The sequence below is a fragment of the Cinclus cinclus genome, chromosome 3 (genome assembly GCF_963662255.1).
Source record: "Cinclus cinclus chromosome 3, bCinCin1.1, whole genome shotgun sequence".
Lineage (NCBI taxonomy): Eukaryota > Metazoa > Chordata > Aves > Passeriformes > Cinclidae > Cinclus > Cinclus cinclus.
This window is the reverse complement of record NC_085048.1, coordinates 17691173-17717598: the sequence shown is the minus strand read 5'-3', so window position 1 is coordinate 17717598 and position 26426 is coordinate 17691173. Positions and strand designations below refer to the sequence as shown.

Sequence of the window (26426 nt, the reverse complement as noted above, 5' to 3'; positions counted from 1 at the left end):
GCACAAGGCATTTACTGAAAACCAGCCTAGTGTGCCTAAGCCTACTCCACAGCTCAAGCAAATGAGTCACAGTTAGTGATTTGTCCCATGTTACAGAACAAATCAGTGCCAGCACAAGGAAAAGCTGATTAATAATTATAATAACACTGTTAATGCTCAATGGATCCTAAATGTCAGCAAGAAGGTAAAAAATAAAACCCAAACAACCCAATAAAAAAATCAACATACCCAGGTCAAAGTAATTTTATTAATAACTCACAAGAACAAATTACTACATTTTACTGAGAAAACCACAGCTTTATGTACCAGGGCAGAATTTGGAAAGCTGCATACTAAAATGCCGATTATGCAAATTATTCTTATGAACATTTTTAGACAAGAATGAAGGAGGGGTTATTTTCTTTAATTAAAACCAGAATCCTACGTAGTTCATTAGCATGGATTCTGAGCAAAATGAATATTAATGCAGCCCACCTCTTGCAATTCTACCTGCCAGAAATACCAAGGAAAAAAAGGTTAGAAAATGGATTCCTAAGCAACTGTAAATTCAACTAGCTAATGTCACTGCAAGGCTGCTGGCATCTTTGAAAGGTCAGAGATCAGGAAAACCTTTTTCAGTGGAAAAGGGCAAATAATACTGACACCTTCAAAAAGGCACTAAAGAAGATCTGGGACACTGCAGACTGCTCAGCCCCGCTTCAGTCCCCAGGAATGTTACAGAATAAGTCGTGATGGAAGGTGCTCCAGGCACAAGAAATACCAGGTGATGGGGAACAACCAGGCAGTGCCAATTCACCAAGGGCACATTCTGCTTGACACCAACTGTCAGGGGCAATGGCTCTGTGGCAGAGGGGACACCATAAGAGCCGTTCACCTTGACTCCAGCAAGGCTTTCACTAGTCTGTCACACAGCAGCCTTGTAGCCTGACTGAGGATATAAACTACTGGGTGGATGCAGAACCTTAGGTCCACTGGGCTCAGAGCAGTCTGTGGTTAAAGCTTAACTATCATCAGGTGGTTACAAGTGACATCCCACAGTCACCAGAACGAGGGCAAAACACGTTGAACATCTCAGTTAACAGAAGGGAGCCCAGCCAAGGGCACTGGTTTGTGCAGCCTGGAGAGGAGAAGGCTCAGAGGAGACCCAACTACAGTTTCCTACTAGAGCAGGGACTGTGAAGAAGACAGAGCAAGACTCTCCTCAGACATGCAGTGAAAGGGCAATAGGCAACAACTGCAAACTGCAACCAGAGAGTTAGCCACGAAGAACAAATGCTTGGCCATGGGAGCAGCTAAGTGCTGGAACCAGCACCCAGACAGGCTGTGGGACCTCCACCACCAGAGGTTTCCAAACTTCAGGGTCTTGAGCAACCTGGTCTAGCTTTAAAACTGGCATAGTAATTCACAGGATTGGACTAAATGACCTCCAAATAACCTTTCATCTGAATTTTTCTGTGATTCTGTGATTCCAATTTCCTATGTTAAGTTTAATCAGATTAAACAAGTTTAATCAGTTAAAAGCAACAAGGCACATTTATTCTGATGGGTCTTCCAGATATTCCACCTGTCAGATCTCACACACCATTATGTGCTTCTTCAGCCAAAAACTTCATATACTGTTTCCGAGCAGGAAAATCATCAGCCGGCCTGTTGTACGCAGTCCAGACGGGTTCTCCAACAAACAGCCTCATTGCCTTCACGTAATTCTGCCAAAGAACAAGAAGTGACAAATAATTTAAGAGCTCCTTTTCAAGGGATCTCCATTCCAAAGTTAAGGTTTCACTTGCACTTCTGCAGAAATTTTTGAAACTATTTCATGATGGACTGAAAGCTTCACAGATGCCAGAAAATGAACAGCACTATACTGCTGTTCCTGCTCCCATCGGCAGTGGAGGACTCTGGCACCTATGCAGTGATCCATTGTACCATAATCAGTGCTTCAGCTGAGACAGAAGCAGTACTTCTCCCCATTCCAAGGAAACCACACTGGATCCAAAATACTCAGCAGTGCAGCATTTAAATCCTATTTGCCTAGTTAAAGAGCAGCAGCCAGAGTACCCTAGATGTTTACACAATGCTTTTGGGAAATACCAGAAGTGTCAAAGTCACCGCCATATAAACTGAGTGGGGAGTGCATAAATTACCCAAAAAATAATGCTTACAGAAAGTGAAAACTCACCAGAATCCAATAGGAAAAGCAACAGCCTCTAACACCAGCTAACCAAAGCATGCCTGGTGCAATGTACAGCTGTGGCAGCAGAAAATGGGATTTTACATCCTGCAGAAGTGCTCCAACCATGGGATTGTGGGGAAGTCTCTTCTGTCCAACAGGCTATAGATTTAGACCCTACCTACTCTGTGAAACACAGATAGATGATTATCTTCCACCCAAGTGTTCAGCAATGGCAAGAATAAATTTAAGTACCAAAAGAAATTAGCTGCAAAATGCCAGGGTCTACAAGCACTTAAAGATTTTACTTTGAAGACTGCACTTCTGGACTAAAGCTCCTGAAGTGAACAAAAACTTAAGACTTCTTGTGGATTCAACCACAACCCCTGACATTTTGTCTATGTAAAAGAAGAAGTCTGAGAATAGTAAATGTAGATTATTTGCTGTGGATCTCAAGATGCAAATGGGAAAAGTCATGTTTTTCACCAAAGCAGCATTTCCCTTTTTCACATGTACAAACACTGCTATCTGGGCAGCTGACACAAAACAAAAACATTCTCAAAACCATTCTCTTCACCAGAGATGCAATTTCACCACACAGGAGACAGCACGTGTTTCCCCATTTTGCAGGGGTAATGCTGAGGTGATAAACATGTTTGTGAAAGCCCACAAGAGAAACACAGACCAGGACTGTAAGTGCCAATCTCACACTCCCAATGACAAAAATATCTTTCCAAAGGTCACCACCTGTAAAGCCAGCATCCAACTTGGCATACAGTAGTTGCAAGTAGTGGCTCTGGACCCTTAAATCCTTCTTTCCCCAAAGGTGAATTTAACACTTGTAAAAAATGTCACTGCTGGACACAGACATGCTCTTCTATCCCCACAAAAATACACAACAAGGCAATACAGAATGATCCCTCTAGACCTTGTCCACATCAACCAACAGCTGGGGCAACTGTGGCAGGGACAGCCCAAGGCTTGATATGCCACAGATATCACATGGAATGACTTACAGCTGAGAAGGAGAAGCTGAATTTGTGACCTGGAGATGAAAGGTTCAGATGCTGTGAATTATTTAGTGTTTTTCATTCTCCTCCTTCATATTTAATATGTTTAGCTAATGAACTGCAAGTCTCGGGGCATGTAGTTACTAATGTGATATACATTCACACAGATTTGTCATCAAAATTTACAGTAATCTACAACAACGTACGTTCTCATCCAGTGTAAATCGGTGATATATGCCAGCAGGGAGGGTTATCATGTCTCCCTTTTCCATGGAAATCCGAATCCATTTGTCATCCTTGTCTCGAACATCAAAATAGCCAGATCCCTCCAAGATGTAGCGAATTTCATCATCGAGGTGTAAATGTTCTTCATAAAACGTTTTTATCTAGGAATAGCAAATATTTTGCAAAACTACTGAACATGGGAAAACTGCAAAGAAATCTGGTAGAAACACAGAGAAGCTGAGAATGGCTTTCAGAGAGTAACTGTGTTTTAACTAACAGGGGAGAACAACATGGTTAAGATGGTCAAGCCAGCCAGCCTCTATCTCAGGGCACATCTAAGCAGGCTCCTACATTTACATTGGAGGGCAGGAACTCCTCTGACAAGGACCAGCAGCTCTAGCTGTACATAACCATTCTCTGAATAACAGTAATGTTTACACCTATTTGAAAGAGAGATGGGTAAGCAGGATTTGGTCCTTGTGCTTGTTCAGTTTGATCATTTTACGCTTTTTCTTTCCCACAACATGCAGCACCAAAACAAAGCCACAGATTATCCCTCCTCTTTTACACTAGTATAGAGCTGAATTAGCTGCACGGGGTACTACTACTGTCTGTGAAAATGCAGCTACTGCCAAACACAGCCCATCTACAGCAATCTGATGTAAACAGCGTGTCATGCCGGCCCACACAGACCCAGCTCCAGGCTCTCGTATTCAAAACAGTGGCACCAACATTCTCTTTTTTTCTGGAATGGCAAATTCTTTGTACACACACAAAGAAAATAAAACACGCTTTAGAAGTTCAATTAACAGAGACCTGAGAGGTTTAGTGCACAGTGAGCAGTGCAATGCCAGGTACCATTACCACCTGCTCAGGTCTGGAAGATATTCAGACACACTTGTGCAGATGTCCTTGAGCCAGAAGTGATCCAGCACAGCAGGATGAGCAGAAGTCCGTATGTCTTGTAAAGAATGGCCCACCCTTCTATCAGATAGAGCCTACCCAGGCTATCTACCTAATGAGTTACTACCTAATTCACCTTTTCACCAAGACAAAACCACTAGAACACAATGGGTTTAAAACAAACTGGTAAATGGAAATTTAATAAAAATATTCAAGTGTCACTGGGCTGCTGTCCCCAAGTCAGAGCAGCAAGCCAGCAGCATCTGGAGGCTGGGATGAGAAAGCTCATTCTAGAAGGCTCACCTGAACAACACTGAGCTGTTATGAAATTGCAAAGGTACAAGTTCCCTAAGGTAAAAAAATCTTCTTGTACAAAGAACGTACCCCTCCAATTCCATGGGGTTAACCCTCACTTTAAAAAAGACACATTATGCAAGCAGCCATTAGGATGTAAAAGCCTTCAAAGCCCAGGACCAGCTGGCAGCCGCTTGCCTTCATCCAGAGAGGCTTTCTGAGGACATGTCAGCATTGGCAGAACTCTCCTGGTAGGAATCTCAGTTTTGAAATGACAGTGACAGAAATGATCCTCAAAACCTTTGAAGGCAGTCTACAGAAGCAAAAGACCTCTGCTATCTTTAGTATCAAAAGTTCCTTTTTATTGTTCAGGCCTTCGGTACAGGATGTATTTTAGACGAGGAAGCCTCGTCCCTGCGCCCTGCTGGGCTGTGCAGGCGTCCAGGGGCAGACAGCGTGGAAACCCGCGCTGAAAGAAAAGCTTCTCCTACCTTCTCCTCATAATTTGGAAGCTTGTCTTTGTGTATGGTCACTATATCCATCCAAGAATAGTTTTCTGCCCTCCGAATCTCTTTCAAGCATGGATCAGTCTCATAGTTATCAGCATCCAACTAAAAAAACGGGTAGAGAGGGGGAAAACCAAAACAAAACAACACAAAAACATTCGGACGCCATTGCTAAAGGCGGAAATCCGAGCACTCGTGGGAATCCCGAGGTGCCGGGAGCGCTGGGGCGGTCAGCCGCTGCAAGGGGAGCTGCCACAAGGAAGGACACGGAGTGCCTGCACCTGGCCCCCGCTCCGGCTGCCTCCCCCTCCGCGGGCAGGGCAGCCCGGCCCGGCAAGGCGCTCCCTCACGGCTCGGCTCAGCCCGGCCCCGAGGCTCCCGGCCGTACCCTCGGGACACCCCTCTCCCGGCCCTACCCTGCGGTACACCACGCCGAGGCGGCGCAGCTGCTCCAGGCTGACGGCGCGGTTGGGCCGCTGCCGGTGCGGCGCCCGCTGGTCCTCCTGGGACTCGTCCATGTACCAGGCCTCCACCATCCCGCCGCCACAGCGCCCGCGGGGCCGGGCTGGCAGCGCGGCCCGCCCCGGCGGGGCTCCGGGACCCGGCAGCGAGCGGGACGGGCCCGCCCCGCGGCCTGGGGCAGAGCGCTACAGGCCCGGCCTGGGCCGCTCCGAACGCGCTGAACGGGGCGCGGTGCGGAGCTTTCGTTTGAGGGAACAGCCGCAGGCTGAGAGCCGAGAGTTTCCCCGGGAGACCGGCCGGGGCTCGGGGCTTCTCACCCGCACCGGCCGCCCGAGTGAAGGGCCATGGTGTTTGCATCTGCTCTGACGGAACCTACTGGTACGTCTCAGGCTTAAAGACCTGCATTACGACCCTACAATATGGCAAAAAAAGAAGAAGAAACTAGGAGAAAAAGCGGTAAGACACGCTTGCACGGATAACACGTGTTGCCTCCATCCATGAAGATACATCCTCAGCGCCCTCCCCGACCAGGAGTGAGACAGCCTGGGGTGTGTCCCCTCCAGCCTCCACACTTCTGCATGTACCTGACCCTATATGGCAAATAAACCATCAGCCAGCTAAGCACAATATAAGAATGGCCAGGCAACTGAAACAATCCCTCCTTAGAATTTTTTCTGACTAAAAAGAATTTACTTGTCCAAGTGTCTCAGTCACTACTATTCCAATTCTCATTAAAAGGTACCAGATCCCTTTAACGTATAGTATTTATGTTCAAGTACTACCTGTTATCAGATACTCTTAAAGCTGTGTTAAGGCACAGGGAGGACAGTCAGGTGTTTTGGGACAGCCTGTGGCTGCTAAATTCCCCTAAAGTTGCGGTTCTCTGAAGATGACTTGGACATCCACCATCCTCTGCAGGCCCTTGAGCCCCTGTTAAGTCCTTTTGAGAAATACTATTTGTTTTCCATCCTTTAATCAGCCTTAATCTTGTAACCTTCCTCTTGGGCTTCTTCTGTCCTGAATTTCCAGAATAAGAATAAACATATCAAATTGATATAAAACTCTGTCCTATTAGATTTTCTATCACAATCCACCTAAAAGATTCAGGTAACCAAGTGGCCTAAATTTAGTATTACACAGTTATGATTTACCCACTATCTTAAAGGTTTTCCAAAGTTCCTGCTTCAAAAAAAAAAGAAAAAGAAAGTGACTTCCACACAGTAAATAGGATTTACTTGTTTAACAGAACATGAAACACAGGCAAGTTTGTGATTGGGGTGGTGGGTCTTTTCTTTGCAGCCAAACTCCTAAAGTAAATAGATAATTGTGTGTATATATACAAAGAAGCAGAGGAGGCTTAATCAGTGCCCTCCTTATCCCTAAATGAGCTTCAATGTGCAGTTTTGGATGAGAGAAAAAGATAAAAATCCTCACAGATCTATTGAATACTGGATAGCCAGTTTCCTACTGCTACTACAGTCATGTGACCAAATATGTAAAACCTCACACTTGGCCTCAGGAAAGATATTGTAATGCATGAGAACTATTATGTAACTAACTTCTGCAGCTCTAACCATCTGTACAGAAATTAACAAATACAAAAACATTTCAGTGACTCTAAGCTTAAGCCCTACAGTTCAAGGGTACAAATATAGAGAAGTTGACAGATAAAGAACCTGTTTGCTTTTTTTCCCTATACTTGCACAAAACCCCCACGTTGATTACTGGTAAATACTCTTCAATTCAAGTGCACGTTAGCTATTCTCATAACTGACTGGAAAACATTAAGTTTTCCAAGAAGAAAGTTTTCCAACAAAAAGTTTATCTCCTAGTCCCTTTCAGATTAAATGGTCAATTACTACCTTTGAGACAACACTGAAGAGGAACTAACAATGCTAACAAGAATCAGTATGCATTAAAAAAACTACTTAATGAAAACGGGAAGCCAGAGACAAAGAGCTTGAACATGAATCAATTAAGAGAACAGTAAAGATTTATTGTTCAAGTCTGCTTGTCTCCTGGCTTTTTCTTTGTTCAAGCTATCCTGCAAAGTAACATGATAAAATACAGCTACTGGTGCTGTAGCCAACACTGTGAGGCACACACACAGGTCAGTGTTGCAAGCCTATCTGTGGAGCAGTTATTGCCAGTACCAGAAAGCCAGAGCAGACCAATGGACATCTATGTTAGGTGACCTCCTACCAAATCAACCAACACCCCAATAGCTGCCCCAGGCCCAGCTGTTTTGGGCTGCAATATATACATCTGTACAAAAAAAAAATAAATTTATTTCACTAAGAGGAAAATACAGAACACTTTGATTTAAAATCACTTCTTCAGAAGCATTTCTTTAAGGTGAATTCATAAGCACACAAGATGGCTAAAAACACTGACCACAGCCCTCCTAATAGATGGAGAAAAAACAAATACTCAGCATCATCAACTAAATATTGTGTCAATTGTAAAGCAAATGTAATAGAAGAAAATGTGGGGCTTTCCTTCCCAGAAGTTGGTTTATATTTAGTGCTTCAAGCCAGAAAGAAGTACAGCTTAAAGTTCAACTCCAAAACAATTACAACAGTTCAAGTTGTTGCTGTCATGTTAGGCCTTTTCTTCCCAGTGCAACAGTCTCTAGTCCCAGGACATCAGCACTTTTGTTTACAAGCTCCCTCTCTTGCCAGTCTATCAGCTTCTTCATTTCCTCGGAAGCCAGCATGACCAGGAATATGCATCTGTCAGGGCAAAATACAGGAGTGTTAGATATGGAAGAAACCAGAAGTAGATACATGAAATTTGATCAAGCAATGCTCTGTCACTGGTAGTACAGTAGCACCTCCTCAGAGGTCCTCACCTAATATTTAGCCCCTAGGTTTTGTTCCCAGGGATTTTCTTTGTCTCTCTTCCTTGCCGAACTGTGAGTATCATCTTTATGGGAATTAGTGAAAAGCATGAGGATCAGCTAACCTATCCTTTAAGAAATGCAGACAACAGCTCCAATTCAAAATTCCCACTTTCCCGCATTCAGTGTTTAAACTGAGTTAATCTTTCCCCAAAAGCCAAAGACCTCTATTCTATTAAAAGCCCTGGTAGTTACAGCACTCACTTAGGATATATACAAAGAATATTAAAAGATCCTCTCAATTTTCATATGTCTTAATTGTCCATCCATCAATCAGGAACTGAAAAAAAAACTTTAAGCCCATTCTTGTCAGAAGTAAGGGTGGAGTAGGAAGGTGATGAAAGGCGTCAAGCTTTTTATTTGACAAGATCTGAGTGGGGACAAGCACAAAGTGTGTGCGAGGTGACATTAGATTTACATGGCAAGGTTTTGGTACCATGTGGGAGATGTAGATGTGGATTCTGTGAAACAACATCAGCGGTGCCCCTACATGAGAGAGAGTCAGATCCAGACAGCTCCAAAAGGGACCCACAGTTCGACAGAGCTAAGCTCATCAGCAAAGCCAATGGTTCTTCTGTAATAACATGTTTAAGAAAGGGTAAAAATGCTGCAGAAGAAAAGAGTGGGAATATGCGAGAGGAACAGCTCTGCAGACACCAAGGTCAGTGCAGCAGGAGGAGGTGCTCCAGGGCACCTGAGCAGAGATTCCCCTGCAGTCTTGTCAGTGTTGCAGACCACAGCCAGTCAGCCTGTCCCCCTTACAGTCCAGGGAGGTCCACAGTGGAGCAGAGATTCACCTGCAGCCCATGGAGGACTCTGTATGCATGCACTCCTGAAACAAAATTCTTTCCAACTTTAAGAGATTCAGGTTTAAGAAGTGTGCATAAAGGAATATCTTTTAATTATGTAAAATATTCCCAAGAACAGCTGAACTTAGTTGGTCTTTAAATTTTTATGCTTTCTCCTTAATAGGAAAGAGTAGTAGCTATAGGAAATCTAGTCAACTTGTAAATTGCAGTTACCAATTCTGTAACACAGAATAACATGAATACCTGCAATAAATTCCCAACCAAAATTTACACATTAAATATCAACGTGATCCTGTTTTCTACAGAGTAAAGACGGAACCAGCCATTAGCAGCTACAAAGTCAACTGTACACACATTTTCTCAAATCTTCTCAAAGTGGTATTATACCATAATTAGGCTAAAATTTAAGAGGCAAAGGAATATATTCCCTGAATATTAAAGGTTACAGAAAAATACATTTTACCAGAAATACCTGTATAGAAGTCGGTTTGCCTCTTTACTGGAGAACAAAATAATTTAAAGATGGTTATTTTAAAGACCTTCTCGTATCAATTTTTCTTAGAAGAAACACAGTTAAGGCACAGAAAACTAGAGTTAGTTTATTTGGGGTTATACACCTTCAGTTTTCCCTGTTTAAAGACACTCATATGACTGAGTTACTCCAACAAACAAGCATCCTAGAGTTCTGAAAAGCAAATACAGAAATTCAGCTATGGCACAAAAAACAGTTATATTCTAAGGTTAGATTTCCAGGAACAGAAATTGCATCTACTAACAGCACTAACAAACCAAAAATAATTATTGCAGGCATTTTCTAAGAAATAATGAGACCAGAAACAAATACAAATATTAATTTAAATAAATAGAATACTGGTACCAAGAATCTAGGTTATGTTGCTAATTTGCTTTAAACACAACAAACAGCTTCTCTGTATTTGCAGTTTTACATTAGAATGTACAATATTATGCTCTACAAAAGTCTTAGTTATGATCACACTTTCAAGTTTCTACCAGAGACATGTTTAAGACATCAGTAAGAAACAAGGAACTTACCCACTGAATTTCTATGTCTTTTGTTAGGTTATCAAGTCTTTCAAAATCTTCTTTATTTATTACACTTCCTCCTGAACTTGTTCTCCAACCATTTGTTTTCCAGTTGTCGACCCAACTCGTAATACCTGTGCAAAGGGAGTATCACTGTAAGAGTGCTATTAAAAAAGCCAGCAAGGATCAAATTGCAGCCAACAACCTTTTAACAAGTCATTACCTCTGTACAAAGTCTCAGGCAAAAACACTGGAGACAAAAGATAATTCTTGTTTGGTTCTCTGCTGCAAGTCTTTCAGGATTGGATTTTTTCATTATTATCTGATTTACCCAACCATGTTTTTCCAAACAGGTATTTAATTTAAAGACTATAATCTTATATATGCATTGTACACAAATTATCTCATGAACTTCAATGAACTGAAGCTAATGATGATACAGTAAGCAAAGCCTATGGTTCACCAGAGAATTTTCTATATTACTCCTTAAGTAAGGATTTTTTTTTTATTATTTTTCAATATCTTTGCTGATGTGGACCATGTAAGACATCTTTACTGCTTTCATGATCTGAACCAAATAGGAAATATCCAATCTTGCATGTAAAACCTCCTAAAAACCAAATTACATCCATTTGTGCTTAACTACAAGCCTCCTTCTCTGGCATTTTTAAATAATAACTCCTAGACACATCTACAAAATAACTTTGGTTAAACAAGAATGGAATCTGCATCTCAGTGACCCAAAATGCAAAATGAAACTGCGAGCAAAACCAAAGAGACTTAAGACAAAACCAAAAAGAGCAACATTTAATTTTCAACAATAAGTTGCACAAAGTTTTTGTTTAATGTTATTTCAAAGAAGACCCACAAAATCAGTTTCCCAATTGATCTGGAAACAACAAAACCATGTACTGCTTTTGTAAAATTGAGGAGAAAAACAAAACAAAAACAAAAGAAGGAAAAATACTTATGCAGTTCCAGATTATCAAGGGAACAATCTGAAGATCTTGAGGAAAGAAGAAGAAGTTTTTCTCAGAAATTCAGTCTTATTGGCTGCTTCACATGGTATTTATAGAGAATAAAATTAAATTTTCCAGGTCTTTTAATACATACTATGAGCACGTATCTCTGGCTCATCTTCCAGTGTAGCCTAAAAGCCTGGAACCAAGAGAATGTGAATGTACTTCACAGGTGTGTGTGTGTTAAATACAGCCTACCCAATACGAGTAAAACAACAAAAGCCCTACAGTTTACCACACCAACTTCAAAGTAATTTCCAGAGTACAGCCTTAACAGCCTATACATGAACAATATTCTTCCAGATTTTGTGTCACACCAAACACCTCAAGACACAAATCCTGCTCTTACTTCTGTCAGCATTTACCATAGCAGACACTTCAACTCTACTTCTATTTCATGCAGTTAGCAGGCAATGTCTGATACTCTGAAATTTTCTTCCAAGCAGTCAAGAGTGATAAGTTATGTACTGTCTTCCTAACTTTCCTCTCTTCAGGACTCAGAGTGCTCTGTGGGTCTTATGCAATGAAAAAGCACGCAGTGTATCTTCAAGGATTGGGAAAATTAAAATCATCAACTTACCATTAATAGTAAACTTGCTATCAGTGTAGATTATTAACTTCTTGATGTTTTGACTCTTGGCTTGCTCTATTGCTTTGCAGGCTGCCTTAAGAACGTTTTAAAACAACCACAGTTCAGAAAGGTTTTTGACCACATGGAATTAAAATACCAACAAACTACCTGATGCTAACACAGTACTACAGAGTATTATTATAGCCTCTCCACCAATGGTTATCAACATGTTTTAGTGTAGAGGATGCCAAAATTGTGTTTTGCAGATGATACCTTTATGATTCAGGCAAACAGGCAGGCACTTAAGATTCAATGGCACACAAAACCTTGTAACATTCTGATGTTCAACTCTGACCCGTTTTCTAACTACCAAAACCTCTATCAACACCAAGGCATTTCCTCCAAAACTTTGAGGAGGAAGAATTCCTATCAGTTCCAAATGTCTGTAAGCCTTAACAGGTTGGGGGGTTTTTTGGTGCTCTGAAATACAGCAGGGAGAAGTGGCTGGGTGTGGATGTAGAACTGAAAAGCTCTTTAGCAACAAGTTTGACCACTGGCACACCAACACCATCTCTAAAACAAACTTTTTAGTTTTTAAGCAGATCAATTGCCCATTTCAGTTCATCTCCAAACATGGACTGTGGGACAGCAGCAATACCATAATTAAGAGGAGACGAGAAGACTAAATCTGCTGCTGCCAACAGAAGTTAGGAGACCAGAATTGTTTTTTATATGTATCTAAGGATTATGACACACTGATCCTGCTATCATAAGATGCTGACTCTCCTCTTAAGCAATACTCAGCAGCCCTCACTCTAAGGTTTGAAACACACACATTAAAATTGCAAGGGAATCTATATTGATTTGAGAGCCAGACTTTCCTGAGACTGTTTAAATAGCTGTGCTTGGCAACATTCGGGAATTCTCAAGGTAAATTACCTAATTCAAAGCCAATAAAGACCAATAAAACTTGACGATAACTATTATTTTGAAGCCATAACTCTTAATATTTTGCATACTTCCCTTAGAGTTCCATACTGGTTTCTGGAAACCAGAGTTGAAATAGGCATGAAAGTAAAGCTGCAATCTCATATGGAGAAGTATTTCAGGATATTTGCTACTTACATGGATTTCTGCTCTTTGATTAGTCTGCCGTCCAGGAAGTCTTTCACTGGTATTTCTATGGCCAAAGAACAAATAGCAGATTAGTTATCCCAAGTATTTGGAATGGTGTATAATGGCTACACATTTAAAAAATAAAGACAGGAGTGTTACTTTTGTTTTCATAAAAAATGATCAATGGATATTCTAGCTCTAGCTTTCTTCCCTGCATAGAGCAATCTGCATATCTGAGCCTGACATCATTATGACATTATATTTGTCATCATCTGTGCATACAGACTTCTATTTTAAAATTTTCCACATTACTTGAATTCTTGCTTCAGTCCCTGAAAATATTATTTCCAGTTGATTTTTCCCAGAGAGGTTGCTTTCTCAGTTCCCCTCAGTATTTCCTGACTCAGTCTCATAACACTGTCATTATGAGTCTCAACAATAGAGTTTCACATTTAAAAGGACGGTGACATTGTAAATCACATAAAAACCAAACAAAATACATTAATTAAAAAAAAATCCATTGAGCTACTTACAAAGGGTGGCCTGGTCCCCAGTAGACACCTATTCCAGCACGTGCCCTGTTACGTCCATTACCAGTGCAACAACCATCCGTATAAACAACTGCAAAGTCACCTACAAAAAATTACCAAATTCATAAGTTCAAGCACTCCTTCAAAAACAATGACTATTTAAGACAGTAGAAATTTTTGCAACTACATTAATCCCCAAAACTTCCCTCCCCAGAAAGCCCTTCCAAATGGTAACTGCAGAAGCCATGTGAATTAGCAGCACAGAACACAAGTCCTACTGCAGCTTGACACTCTCACTGCTGTCAAACCAGTCAGTCTCAAGAACTTCTGCCCCAAGTCCCATACTTTTCACTATAGTCCATGTCTTCTTCAAAACTTCCCAGGTACATTCAAATATATAAATATAATCTGTAGCTCAGACACATATAAAATCACACGTACAACAATATGATTAAGTTATGTATTCATATCAGATAAAACCAATCAAAATTACACTGAAACACAATATGAACAAATAAGATTATGGCTCATGTTTTCATTTCAAAAAGAAATAATGGGCCTGATGCTGCCATATACAAACCTCCCTAAAAGCTTTCGAATAGTTACACTTGTTGCTTGTCACAGAGAATAAATAAATTAAAATAATTAAAGGAATGATCATAGGTCTCACCCATATATGAAAACTTATCTTCACTGATTGTCGGTGTTGAGCATACTGAGTGTACTTCATCATGTTTTACACGCTTTGTAATCTGCTCTTCGTTTGTAGACTGTTCATATGGCCTCTTACATGTACTGTAAAACACAGTATTTAATTCTGGTTCCTCTCTCTCGATACCACTTTCTTGTGTTGCAACTGGAGAACCAAATGCCCCTTAAAAAAAAAAAAAAAAAAGGAAGTTCAGCAAAAACAAATTTTATTTGAAACGACTCCTTCTAAAGACAATAGTTGTTAGCAACTATTAGCAAGCTTAGTCTGTTGTCTGTCATCAATCCAAACTATCATCGTAAAGAAATAGACTACACCAGTCATTCTTCATCCTAAAGCAAATCGAAGAGGAAACAGGCATGCAAGGGCCCTTACACCTTAAAACGGACACGGAACAAGCAAGGCTCTCCAAACACCCACCAGAAACACTTTCATTGCACTGGCACATCCATCGCCGTGTTCGGAGACCATCGCCACGGCGCTACGCCAGTGACGAGGAATGAACAGGGGCTGGTGCCCGCGTTTCGGCAGCAGCTGCAGCGCTGGCACAGCCGCCGTGCCTGCCCCGATCCCCCGGCGGAACGCCGCCCGCCCTCCTTCCCCTTCTCCCTGCCGGGGAGGGAGCGGGACGCGCTACCTGCCGGCTCGGGCTGCTGCTGCTGCTGCGGCCCCGGCAGGCCGGCGCGCACGAAGGTCCAGGCTTCCTTCTCGGTGGCGAACTTCTTGAAGCTAGCGGACGGGAACTTGTTCACCTGCTCCTGGCACTCCGCCCTGCAACAGAGCGGGCAGCGGTGAGAGCGGTGAGAGCGGTGAGAGCGGGCTCCCCGCTCCCCCACGGCCTTTACTCACCAGGTGCGGTAGACGCCGGTCCGCCGGCCCTTGCGCACCGCGTAGAACATGGAGCCGTCCCTGGGGACAAAGCAGGAGTGGCTGAGCACGGCCACGAGCCAGCGCAGCATCGCGCGGCCCGGCCGCCATCCGCTCACCCGCCGCACCCCGACCCGCGCCCACCGCGGCACCGCTGCGCCTGCGCGGCCGCCGCAGTCACGGCAGCGCCAGGGCTTCCTACGGGCCGCCAGAGAGACCAAAGTATCAGAAAATTCCACAGCGCGGGGTTTTGTATGGCTCGGCTTTTTTGTTGGTTTTGTTTCCTCCCCCCACCAATAATGGCATTTTAAAACCTAAATCAGCTATTGTTTTGGAAGTGGGGCATGAAGTGTGTAAGGTCGCAGCGGCTTTGCACACACCAGCTCGTTCTGGAAGCCCCATTCGCTAACAGCAAAGGACGTCTCTCAGGTGCGTTGACGTGTTTCGCACGTCCAAAAGGCTGGAGCGGAACAAGGTCGTTAAGCTGGTTCTCATCCTGCTGTCCAGGCTCCAGGTGCATGTGCTCTTGCTGAGCCCTACGTCGAGGGGGCCTGTGGAGCGAGGAGAAACCCCTTCATGGAACCGCACGGTCATTAGTTTGGGAGGGACCTCTGGAGATGATCTGCCTTGGCAGGGTCAGCTGGTGCAGGTGGCACAGGAGCATGTCCTGGTGCGTTCTGACTGTCTCTAGAGGGCAAAATTCCACGACCTCTCCAGGCAGCTGCCACTCTCAGTGTAAAAAAGTTCTTCCTCATGAGGTGAACCTTCTCATGTTTTAGTTTATGGCCACTACTCATCTTGTTGCTGAGCACCACCCAAAAGAGTCTGGTACCATCCCCCTAGCACCTGCACTGGAAGACCAAAGCTGGGAGCTGGGTGTGTGCCAAATTCAGTACCTCAGCTTCTGACAAGGCTGAAGTAGCAAAGATGAGGGCACTGGTGTGGCCACCTCCAGAAATAGCCTGAGGTATCCAAGCTGCTGTTGTACTTCCCTCATAGCTCTAATACAGATCCCTGAGACAAAGCTGACCGCATGGTGCCAGAGCCCCAGAGTGTTGTTTTCAGATTTACAAGGGTGGCACAGTAAATGCCAAGAAAGTGAAACGCTCACATTAATTTTGCCTTCTGTTGCAAAACCAACAAATTAGCTCAACATTATGCTTAATTAGTATGTGTATCAGTCAGACAACACTTCTCTTCAAAAAGCCCCAAACCCAAAGAGCTTATGTTGACAGGACTTGTTGGAACAGAGAAACAACTTGGTCAGGGTCATATGAAAATATAATTACTGCATTTTTCTTGCTTCTTCCAATATATTCACGAGACTTAATATACTCATAGCATCACATTGCTGTTGGGATAATTTTGTTACACAATCTGACAAATTTATTCTTTCCACTTCTTCACCATGCCTATTCCAGGACTGCATGGCATTAGAACCTTCTTAATTACATTACTTTGTAGTGGCATAGCTTCTTTTAAAGTTCACAGGTACACAGTGATTCTTAAAAACCAGTCAGATATTATGAGTACCAGGCATGATTGGGTACCAGGCACATTGACCACTCTACATCCTTCTCCTAACAAATTCAGTGTTCAAAAGGAAACATCTCTCTACACCTTTTTTTTTCTTGCTGCTGTTATGCAGCATCCTGCTCTGTTCAGTAGCACTCACAGCATGGAGATGGGAAGCTGCAGATAGTCCCATTGCATCTTTATTAATTAATGCTCTGAACAGTTCTGTTTTGATCCATCCACACATCATCTGTTCTTTCTCCCTCTCATGAATGGCTTTCCAGTATAAACTGAGTGCATACTACTGGACTGATGAGATGATTCCTTGTTATCTTTCTTTGTGGTATTGTTCAATCAGGTCCTAATCCCTGTTGTTTAGCCAATCCAAATCTCTAGAAATACTAATCGTAGCCATCAGTATGAGTTTAGCAGTTTTTTCCATTAATTGAATTAATGCTAGGAAAGAAGTGTGACTTGGGAGAAAAATGGGCACTGAGCAATCTGCTTTTCTGGCTATCATGGATTTAGTGAAAAGTCCACAAATATTAGAAAACATTATGAGGTGCCTTTTGCACATGATAAGATTGTTTAGTCTGGAAGGTTGATGTCTTTTGTCAGTTTTTTGTTTACAAGAGCTTATATTACTCCACTATTGCATTTTGTAAAGTAACAGACTACACACAGCACTACATGGTAATAACAAATGTGTTTTTACAAGCTTAAGGTGGCTGCTCCTAGGGTAATGCAGGGAATCTGAGCACAGAACTAGTCCTCTGAACCCCATTCCTGGGCCTAACATCCCTGGACAGTATGTGCAAAGAGTTCCACACCTACCTCCAAGTGGGACTTTTCCTTGAGCAAGAAACCTAAATCAGCTAACCGGGAAGTGTCAAAATGGTGACTTTTATATCAAAGCAAGGTTTTAGCTCCACTTCAGATGGATATGCAGCCAGGCACTTTTACTTGAATCAACATGCAAGTCACTTCTTTCAAAATTAAAAGTGCAGCTTGTTCTGTTTATCAGTGTGATAATTGATAAAAGATTTGTGTTAATCATAAAAGCATTGGGGTTTGTACAAATCAGAATACTTAGGTCTGAAATGAAGCATGGACATTAGATAGAGAAAAATATATACGATTAAATCATTCTGTTTAAATTCCCCTGTTTTGTTGTGTTTTTCCAGTAAATTGTATTTGATACCACTTTGTAAAACGGGGGTTTCCCACGGCCTGAAAGATATTGCAAAATCAGATTTCCTGCCTTTGTATAATCAATTGCAACCTAAAGATTCTGCAATACCAAATTTCCTGCCTTGGTGTAATCAATCGCAACCTATCTGTTAAGACCAGACCTCCCACGTCTACTGTTCCTTATCTACCAAGACCACATGGCTACTTGACAAACTGTCTGGAGACTACAAGGAAAACCATACTATAAAAAGGAGCTGCAAACCAAGGTTCGATGGAGCATGGAGTGGGCGGTGACCCCTCACGTTCCCCAGCGCTGCTTGCTGCGTCTATATCAAATAAAGCAGCCTAAATTTTGCTAAACATCGAGACTTTGTTTCTCATTTATAACATCAGTGTGCAAATGCTATTAGAGCCTTCTTTGTAAGATAATAACACGGTTTATAATAAAGAGTGCTTCCACTGATGACAGAATGCGTTAAGCCCAGAACTCTCATCTAGAGTTAGTACCTGAGCACAGCTGAAGACTCTTGCAAGATTTCTAGTCTAATAACAGTTTGCTAACTGCGATCACTGTGACACTGTCCTAGCAGAAGCAACAGAGACAATGTTTACAGAGGCAAACAAAACCAGTCCCAGGTTGTCTTGTGCTGGCAGGCGATTGCCCACACCCCCGGGTTGCCAGCACACTCCCTGGCAAGGTTTTGGCAATGGATCTCCAGCAGAACGCCTCGCTGCAGGCCAGGGGTGACTGTGCCAGCACTGCTCCATCACGTCTCTTCCACCTTGAAAGGGCTGAACATCAGGGTGAGCTCCCACACCACCAAATTAAGGTGAATTGATGAAATGGGACAAACACCATCCACTCTCCCCCGGTGTCGAGCGGTGGCTGTGGCCGTCCTGCACAGCCCTGGCGGGAGGAAGGGAGCTCTGCAGCGTAAGCAGAACCGCGCTTCCCCCGCAGGCTGCGCAAACCGAGCGCACCCCGGTGCCAAGGCCGAGAATCTGGCGGCTCTTCACAGGAGCAGCATTTCGGCACCAGAGGCCGAGAGTTCCGCCTGCGAGAGGTGCGGCGGGGGCGGCCTATGGAGAAGGCTCGGCGAGGGACAGAGCAAGGCAGGTTTCCCGTCCCTTCCCACTCTTATCTCCTCCGCTCCCTGCCGCGGGAAGCGCACACAGCTGAAGCGGGACGGGAGGGCAGCTCTCGCCGCGCTGCGCGGCACTGCGCGTGTGTCAGCCCGCGCCAGGACTCTATATGTCCGCTCGGGCTTCGCTGCCGCGGATCCTTGGGGTGTTCGCCGCGCCAGCCCTGCCCTTCTTCCTGCTCTGGCTTCACCCGCGGTGGGCGGGGCAGCGCCTTCCCGGGCCGCGATCTGCGCTGCTCTCGCGAGAGCTCCCCCTTTTCCCGGCCGGCGCGGAGCGAGGTGGGTGCCCGGGCCGGGGCCGCCGTTCTCCCGCCGGGGCCGCCGCGATACGGGACCGGGCGTGGAGTGGGACTCCCGGCGGCACTGCGGCGTGGGGATGCGCCCGATTACCGCCCGCCCGGGGCCCGATGGCCGCCGGAGCGCCTGGGGCCGGGGGTGGCCGGCCGGCGGGGTTTCCCTCCTCCCTTGGCCGGCGCCCCGCGGGAGGAGGGGGCCGGGTCCGGGAACAGGGCCCGGGAGCGCCGCTCGGCCGTCGGGCGTCTCGTGGGGCTCTGTGAGTGGTGGTGCCGCTGCCCTGGGCTCCCGGGGCCTTGCAGCGGGCCCCGAGGTGGGCAGGCCCCGCGCTCCCTGGGACGCTGTTCCTGTGGCCTGGTAGGCACCTTCTGGTGCGGTCTGCTGGGGCTGGCCCGGCCCGTGGGGCGTTCTCTAGCTTAGTTTTGGAGCGTGTGGCTGCGCAGCCGGATTGTCCTGGCTGTGTTAGGAGCAGGTGACACGTGCTGGGTGACAGCCGAAGTGTGCTTTTGCCTTGCAGAAAGGCCATGTTCAGCTCTAGCGCCAAGATTGTGAAGCCTAATGGCGAGAAACCAGATGAGTTCGAGTCTGGTATATCCCAGGTATGTGGCTTTTCCTTGTACTCTTCAGTAACTCTCTTCAAGTTACAGAGGTAGCTGTCCAGATCCTAAACTTTGAGGATGATCCTGTCAACGTGTTTTCTTTCCTGGTTTTACTTTGGAACTAAGTCAGGTAGCCTTTGTTTCCGTCAGTTAAATTTGTTGGATGTTGATGTGTCTTCCAGGAAGTTGTCTTTGATATTGACTATGGTTAAAAGTCTGTGTCTGCTCTTTGGCACTTGGTTTCAGGTGTTCTCATGAACTGAAGTTTATGTAATGGATTATTCTGCAACTTCACTTTTGTAGGCTCTGCTGGAGTTGGAAATGAACTCCGACTTAAAGGCTCAGCTGCGGGAGTTGAACATCACAGCAGCTAAGGTAGGCTGGGCCTTCTCCACCAGAAACTGGGTGGTGACTTGTTCTGTGTATGTTTAATTTTTGTGGATATTGATGTACTAGGTGAATGATGCCTTAAGCCCTTATGGCCTGTGATGGTTTTGTTACGTGCTGTTGTACCTTATGTTCTGGTATTTGCTACTGTCACATAGGATTCCATAATAATGTTTTTCTTAGGAACTAGTCTGAAAGGTCATTGTAAAAGCCCAAATAGCAATTAAATGTGTTAAAGTGTTTAAAAATTATGATTCTACTTTTATGTTTCTGCAGACTGGGTTTGGGGTCTGAAACTGGCTCACATGTAGATACTGGTTAGAAATGTAGGTGTTACAGGAACTTAGTCAGAAACTTAAACTGCAATACTCTTCATAAAAACAAAAACCAACAAGACTGTTGAGTCTCTTATGTGCAGTTAATAGGTGGTAGGTGGATTAAGGCAATAGACTGACTTGATCATGTAGCTTAGCCTGCTTGAATATTTCAACTTCAGATCATGCAGGCAGCTGAAACGTGAAGAAAGAAAAAGAAGGCAGTGATTATTGGAAAAGGAGAAAGAAAATTAGTGTTAGAATTTGTCAGCCTGGGAGACTGGATGGCAGTGATGAAGCTGCAATCAGAAACTTCAGTGGTCTGCTTTTGGTTCTTGCCTGGGCCCACCAGTACAGACACAGGGGTCTGGCTGCTTAGAGTTCAGTTAAAGAATCTGGGCATGCAGAAAGCAGCTTGGTGTATGAGCTGAGAGGGCTTCAGAAGAAGCCACATCTCTCTGGAAGTACAGCAATGCCAGGTGTCCATAGTGAAGGGCTTTTAGCAGTGTCTTTGTTGTTTACTTAGCTGCTTGATTTTATTTGTGAGAAATCTCCATGGGCATCTGATTTGCCTCATATGAGAAGGTAGCTGGTGAAAAACAATCCATCCTTCCATTCTGCTGAAGAATGAGGATGTCCTGCAGACAGTTTCATGGGTTAAGCCTATGCAGACTTAGGGTTTGATCAACTACTGGAGAGAGAAACCAAGGGAGTAGTAACCTGTCCTAGTGTATTGTAGTCCTGTTGGTATTTGAAGGAGTGACAAATGTTTGGATTGGGTAGTGATGCAGGCCTAGGCAAGTGGTGGACAGAAGGTGATTTCTGTGAAGCAATTGATTAAAAGTAAGAGATTTGTTCCCCTAAACTTTATCTGAAGTCTGAATTAGAGGCAAGTTGTTTTTGGAAGTTTGTATCAGAGCAACTGCAGATGTGATGGTAAGCGTTCAGTAGAGTTACAGTTCTAGCATCTGAGTCTCATCCTGCAGAAGGAATGGGTTTTGCTGTTGAGAGGATGTGATTCTGAAAGGGGTGGTGGGATTTATTGCCTATCACTCATTCACAGCAAAACAAGTACTCTGATAAAAGTTTTTCTGTTAAGTGCTTTGTCTTGTAGAGCATTAAGTCAGGTACTGTTCTCTGATGCTCTCACTGCCCCACAGGGTCAGAAGCAGGACTATCAATACCTGTGCTCAAGAGGATTCACAGTCAAACCAAACATTCTCAACCCCCAGCTAACGTTTACTTTGCACTTCTGTTTCAGGAAATTGAAGTAGGTGGTGGCAGAAAAGCTATCATTATCTTCGTACCAGTTCCTCAGCTTAAGTCCTTCCAAAAGATTCAGGTGCGGCTAGTTCGGGAGCTGGAGAAGAAATTCAGTGGAAAACATGTGGTGTTCATTGCTCAGGTAAAAAAAAAAGAAATCCAAAAAACAAAACTTTGGAATGACAAAAATGTTGATTTGAAGGGATATCTGGATGTGATCTAGTCAAGGCTCACCCATGTTCTACTGTTGCATTACCCCTTCAAGGTAACAGTGATAGCAATTCATTGTACCAGCAGGAAATGTAATGAGTGGATGTTAGCTAAAATGTTTTCAGCTGGCAGCAGTGGAAGCTTGGTGAGATGCAAAGTTCTCTCATGGAGGATATAACTTTCTTGTTCTGGCCTCTCTTACTCCTTCAGAAGTTTAATGCACAAAGCTTAAAATAAAAGGGAGCAAGTATTAATCGGAACTTTGCTACACTTAGACAATCTAAGCACTTAAAGTTACTAGGAAAGGAGGAAAAAAAAAGTCATGCAACTTCTAAATATGTGACGGGCTAGGGTGAAAAGCTGTTGGAGTGAACTCTGGGCAGTATTTAAGGGTTGGACAAACTAGGGATCTGTCTGCAGAGTGGACAGTTGGTTAAACTGAAGCTAGTTGAAAATTTTTAACATTTGAAGAGCCAGAGCCCCTTACCCTGAATCTTTTTATGGCCAAGAAGATTTATTTTAAGAAAATGCTCTGGCTCACTTCACCTAAAGGTTCTTCACCCAGAGGGTGGCTGAGCACTGGAACAGGCCCCCCCAGAGAAGTGGTCACAGCACCAGCCTGACAGAGTGCTATAAATATTTGGGCAATACTTTCTGGCACATGGTGTTACTTGTGGGGATGTTCTGTGCTAGGCCAGAAGCTGGACTCAGTGGTTCTTGTTGGTCTCTTCCAACTCAGCATATTCTGTGATTCTCCAATCCCATGAGGATTCCTTATCGTTTCAGTAATCTGTATTTTAGAAGGGAACATGTGCTTTTGAGTATGACATGACCCAGTTTGGATTATGGTAACCTCATCTTGAATGCAGTCACGGAGAAGCTGTGATGTGATGGTAGAAAGTACTGCAGGTGACTAAAACTGCATCTAGAATGTTTTAAAACATCTACCCTTGCAGTAGGGAAGTAGAAAATAAGTTTCTCTGACCTAACATTTAGATCCTAATTTTGGGACAGGTTATATTTAAGCCAGGGTTTGGTCTGGATTGTGCAATATATCTTACTAAAACTAGCATTTCGATCTCAGATGTCACCTATCTGTCTGTGGAATTGAGCTCACTACTCTGGTTTGCACCAGAGACTCAGTCTGCCAGAAGTTTAAAATTCCCTGGGATTTCTGTTCCCTAAGAAATGTGTTCACAGTGCTAATGAGACACAGTAACCTACTGTGGTTGTATTCCTGGGGAGAGGGGATGAAATACAAGTCTTTTATTTCAGTGCATTGAATACAGGAGTAGTAATTGAGAAACATAGCAGTACAGCACTTCACCTTCTGCAAGCAACTCGAGTTCTCTGGATTCGAATGCTGATATAGCTTTTGGCATACTTAAGTCTACCTTCTTGGTAGTCTATCTTTTCATGTGCTGGTTTCTAGTGTGGGGGGAGAAGGTGCATGTGCTGGGGATGTTTCTGAGTTCATTGTAGCCACCAGATACTGAGAAATGCCTTTTTGTTTTTCTCTTGCCTTAACAGAGAAGGATTCTGCCCAAGCCAACAAGAAAAAGCCGCACAAAAAACAAGCAAAAGCGTCCGAGGAGGTTAGTAGATGATACAGTATGACAGCCTTCTTTTGTACCTGGTAGTTTAGTCAAGTAATGGTTAGTTGAGTTTCTGAGAAGTCATTCAAGTGGTTGGGTGGTCTTGTTCTTTCTCCTACTGCTTGAAATACTATCTGTCATGTGACTGCTACAGTGTTCAGTAGAAAGCTCACCTTTGGGCACTGTGTTGCATTTCTTAGCACTCAATTTTTAATTTCAGCTACAGTTGTAGCAAATTTTTAGCTAGCAGTGCTGGCTTAAGGAACCCCAACCTGCTGTCTCTCTTACCACAGTGTGCTGACAAGAACTATTTTTTTTTAAGTTGTAGGAAGAGCCTCTTCCACATCACATGTTAGACTGTGCAGAAGTCAAGGCTGGCACACTGAAGGGGATGCAATGAGGGGGAGAGAGAGTGTCTGAGGAGGGCTGTAGGTACGAGTACTAGTCCCTCTGGATATGAATTTGATTGCAGTAGTATAGTCATTTATGTTAAATGGCCTCCCTGCTCTCATCTAGTCATTTGATTGCTAGACATGCAACACTGGATGTCAGTGGATGTCTCTGGATGTCAGTGTAAATTCATTTATGTAAATTCATGTCTTAAAAGTTTGTCTTCTTTATGACATGTGGCATGTCTTGTAGCTTCTCCCTGCCCCCTGCCCAGTATTATATCTGTGTCATGTGTTACTGTAATTTGCAGTCTTAGGGAATGGATTTTAAAAGTAGTTTCACAGTACTTATCTAGCTGCAGTCCTGCCTTTGGAGGACTCTGCCTGTGTTCTGTTAAAACTAGCACTGTGCAGTGGTTAGAGAAGTTTGCATTTGTGTCTGAGTTGCACACTGCCACTTTCTGCTTGAGAGAAGGCAGGTGTGCAGGACTGCACTTGTCTCAGCCTGAGATAAGTTGCTGTGTTGTTGTGGATGTCTGTCTCCCTTAGCTGTGCCAGTCTCAGCAGGTGTGAAGTGCTGCTCTAGACACAGGTGTTGGTTACTAGTGATTCTGCCCTGAAACTGCAGATAGGGATGCTGCAGATCAGAAGACTTAGTCCTGTAGACTCATGTAAAATAACCTGGGCCACCTTTTTTCATGTTGGCTCACTTTGGACAGTTCAGGAACACACATACAGATTTCAAATGCTCTTCTAAACATGGACTCAATTGACCAGTTAATCTTTTTGTGTATTACATTGGTGTTCTAAGCTGCTTGGGTTTAGGCAGATGAAGAAAGCAAGTGTTACCAAAACTGGATCTCCCATGAAGGTAGTCTGCAGCTCAGGATACTTACACACTTAAACTCCTCCAGTGTCTCCGGCAGAGTTGCAGATGGAGCAATGTTGTTGTGATTTAAATATTTATTAAATGTGTAGAAATAGAAGAGTGTTTCAGGGCTGTTGCCACTAAACAATGTGTGCTTTAAAAGGTCAGAAACCTGGCTACTTTTTCTTGTGTAGTCATTAAGTTTCTGCGCTCTGTAGAATTTGCTTTTCTTTTTGCATGCCCTATGATAGTGTTGTATTGTCACACTGTGGCATTAAAAAGAAAAAAACACTACTGAATTTTCAGCCAAAGCATGCTATGGAAGATCTAAACCTTGTCAAGCTGGAAAACTTTCAAAAGAATGTGTTTTAATGATACAAATGTGACATTTCAGCCGTACACTTACTGCCGTGCACGATGCTATTCTTGAGGACCTTGTCTTCCCAAGTGAAATCGTGGGCAAGAGAATCCGTGTAAAACTGGATGGCAGCAGGCTTATAAAAGTCCATCTGGATAAAGCACAACAGAACAATGTTGAACACAAGGTAAACAAAAAAAAAAAAAAGCCTTACTTTCTCATGCAGGTGAGGGTGACATTCTGACATCACTTAAGAGACTGCTTAGGGATACCTTGCCTTTTGGCTTGTGGAGATACTTCTGCTTGTATTTGGAGTAATGTCCTGAAATAGAGGCAAGACAGTTTTGAACTAAAGCTCTAGTTCAACTTGCCAAAGCCTCACTGCATTATAAAGTAGCTATATTGGTTCCCTCATGGGACCAGACAGTATTTTATTGTGTTTTTTGTATGTGTAGGGGTTGGTTGGGTTGTTTTGTTTGTTTGTGATTTTCTTTTTGTTGTTTTTCAAGTGAAGCACTTAGTTTTGACCTTCAACAGATGTTCTCAGTAAAGCCTGTGCTTTTCTTGCTTTTTTTTTCTGGCAAGGAGACATTGGGGGCTTGTGTTTAAGCCTGCTCAGCTCTCAGGGTCTCACATTGTTGCAAATAGAAGAGGGCTCAAATACATTAGAGGAAACTTACCTTTTGTGTAAATCCTCAGCTACCTTAATGTAGAAGACAATTAGCATCAGGTGAAGATATACTGGCAAATAATATAGTATCTTAACTATGTTAACTTTGAATTATTTGTTTACACAGCATGTATAAGCAAGATCTATTTGTCTTCACAGGTGGAAACATTTTCTGGTGTGTACAAGAAGCTCACAGGCAAAGATGTGGTGTTTGAATTTCCAGAATTCCAGCTGTAAAATGCAAAAAATGGCTGAATAAACAACTGTTCATATAACAGAGTATTTTCATTTAAATTTTGAATTCCATAAACACAAATGGGGATTAATTGGTTCCTGGGACTTCACCACTGTGTGGAGAGTGACACCTGTGAATCAAAGTATTAAATCCCCAGCATGTTAATGATACCCCTCTTAGGTTTTTCTTGGCACTGTTGCAACAGAACTGGACAAAATAGTTCACAGTCTGCAAAAGAATTCATACTGGAAAACCTGTCTTC

The 26426-nt window shown here is 43.5% G+C and overlaps 3 protein-coding genes across 5 annotated transcripts; 1 reads left to right on the top strand and 2 right to left on the bottom strand.

The window, feature by feature from the left end:
- Nucleotides 1–227: 227 nt before the first annotated feature.
- On the bottom strand, nucleotides 228–5680 carry ADI1 (acireductone dioxygenase 1). The gene is made up of 4 exons (XM_062488512.1): nucleotides 5525–5680; nucleotides 5094–5213; nucleotides 3387–3566; nucleotides 228–1706 (listed from the first exon to the last, which is right to left on the bottom strand). The coding sequence occupies exons 1-4, from the start codon at nucleotides 5642–5644 to the stop codon at nucleotides 1575–1577; spliced, it is 552 nt and encodes a 183-aa protein (XP_062344496.1). The 5' UTR covers nucleotides 5645–5680; the 3' UTR covers nucleotides 228–1574.
- Nucleotides 5681–7836: 2156 nt separating this feature from the next.
- RNASEH1 (ribonuclease H1) lies at nucleotides 7837–16200 on the bottom strand. 3 transcript variants are annotated; one of them, XR_009933049.1, is made up of 9 exons: nucleotides 15515–16200; nucleotides 15117–15176; nucleotides 14905–15038; nucleotides 14229–14432; nucleotides 13562–13661; nucleotides 13038–13092; nucleotides 11436–11480; nucleotides 10332–10456; nucleotides 7837–8302 (listed from the first exon to the last, which is right to left on the bottom strand). XR_009933049.1 is itself a non-coding variant. In XM_062489715.1 (9 exons), exons 1-9 carry the CDS (start codon nucleotides 15652–15654, stop codon nucleotides 8216–8218), a joined length of 990 nt encoding a protein of 329 aa, XP_062345699.1. In that variant the 5' UTR covers nucleotides 15655–16200; the 3' UTR covers nucleotides 7837–8215. The 3 variants fall into 3 exon arrangements, 2 of the variants coding, with proteins under 2 accessions (XP_062345699.1, XP_062345700.1); XM_062489715.1 differs by lacking the exon at nucleotides 11436–11480 and adding an exon at nucleotides 11922–12006; XM_062489716.1 differs by lacking the exons at nucleotides 11436–11480; nucleotides 14905–15038; nucleotides 15117–15176; nucleotides 15515–16200 and adding exons at nucleotides 11922–12006; nucleotides 14688–14831.
- A 3006-nt stretch (nucleotides 16201–19206) lies between these two features.
- Nucleotides 19207–26206, top strand: RPS7 (ribosomal protein S7). The gene is made up of 7 exons (XM_062489714.1): nucleotides 19207–19261; nucleotides 19794–19875; nucleotides 20179–20250; nucleotides 21838–21981; nucleotides 23580–23644; nucleotides 25296–25446; nucleotides 26089–26206. Exons 2-7 carry the CDS (start codon nucleotides 19801–19803, stop codon nucleotides 26164–26166), a joined length of 585 nt encoding a protein of 194 aa, XP_062345698.1. The 5' UTR covers nucleotides 19207–19261; nucleotides 19794–19800; the 3' UTR covers nucleotides 26167–26206.
- Nucleotides 26207–26426: the final 220 nt, after the last annotated feature.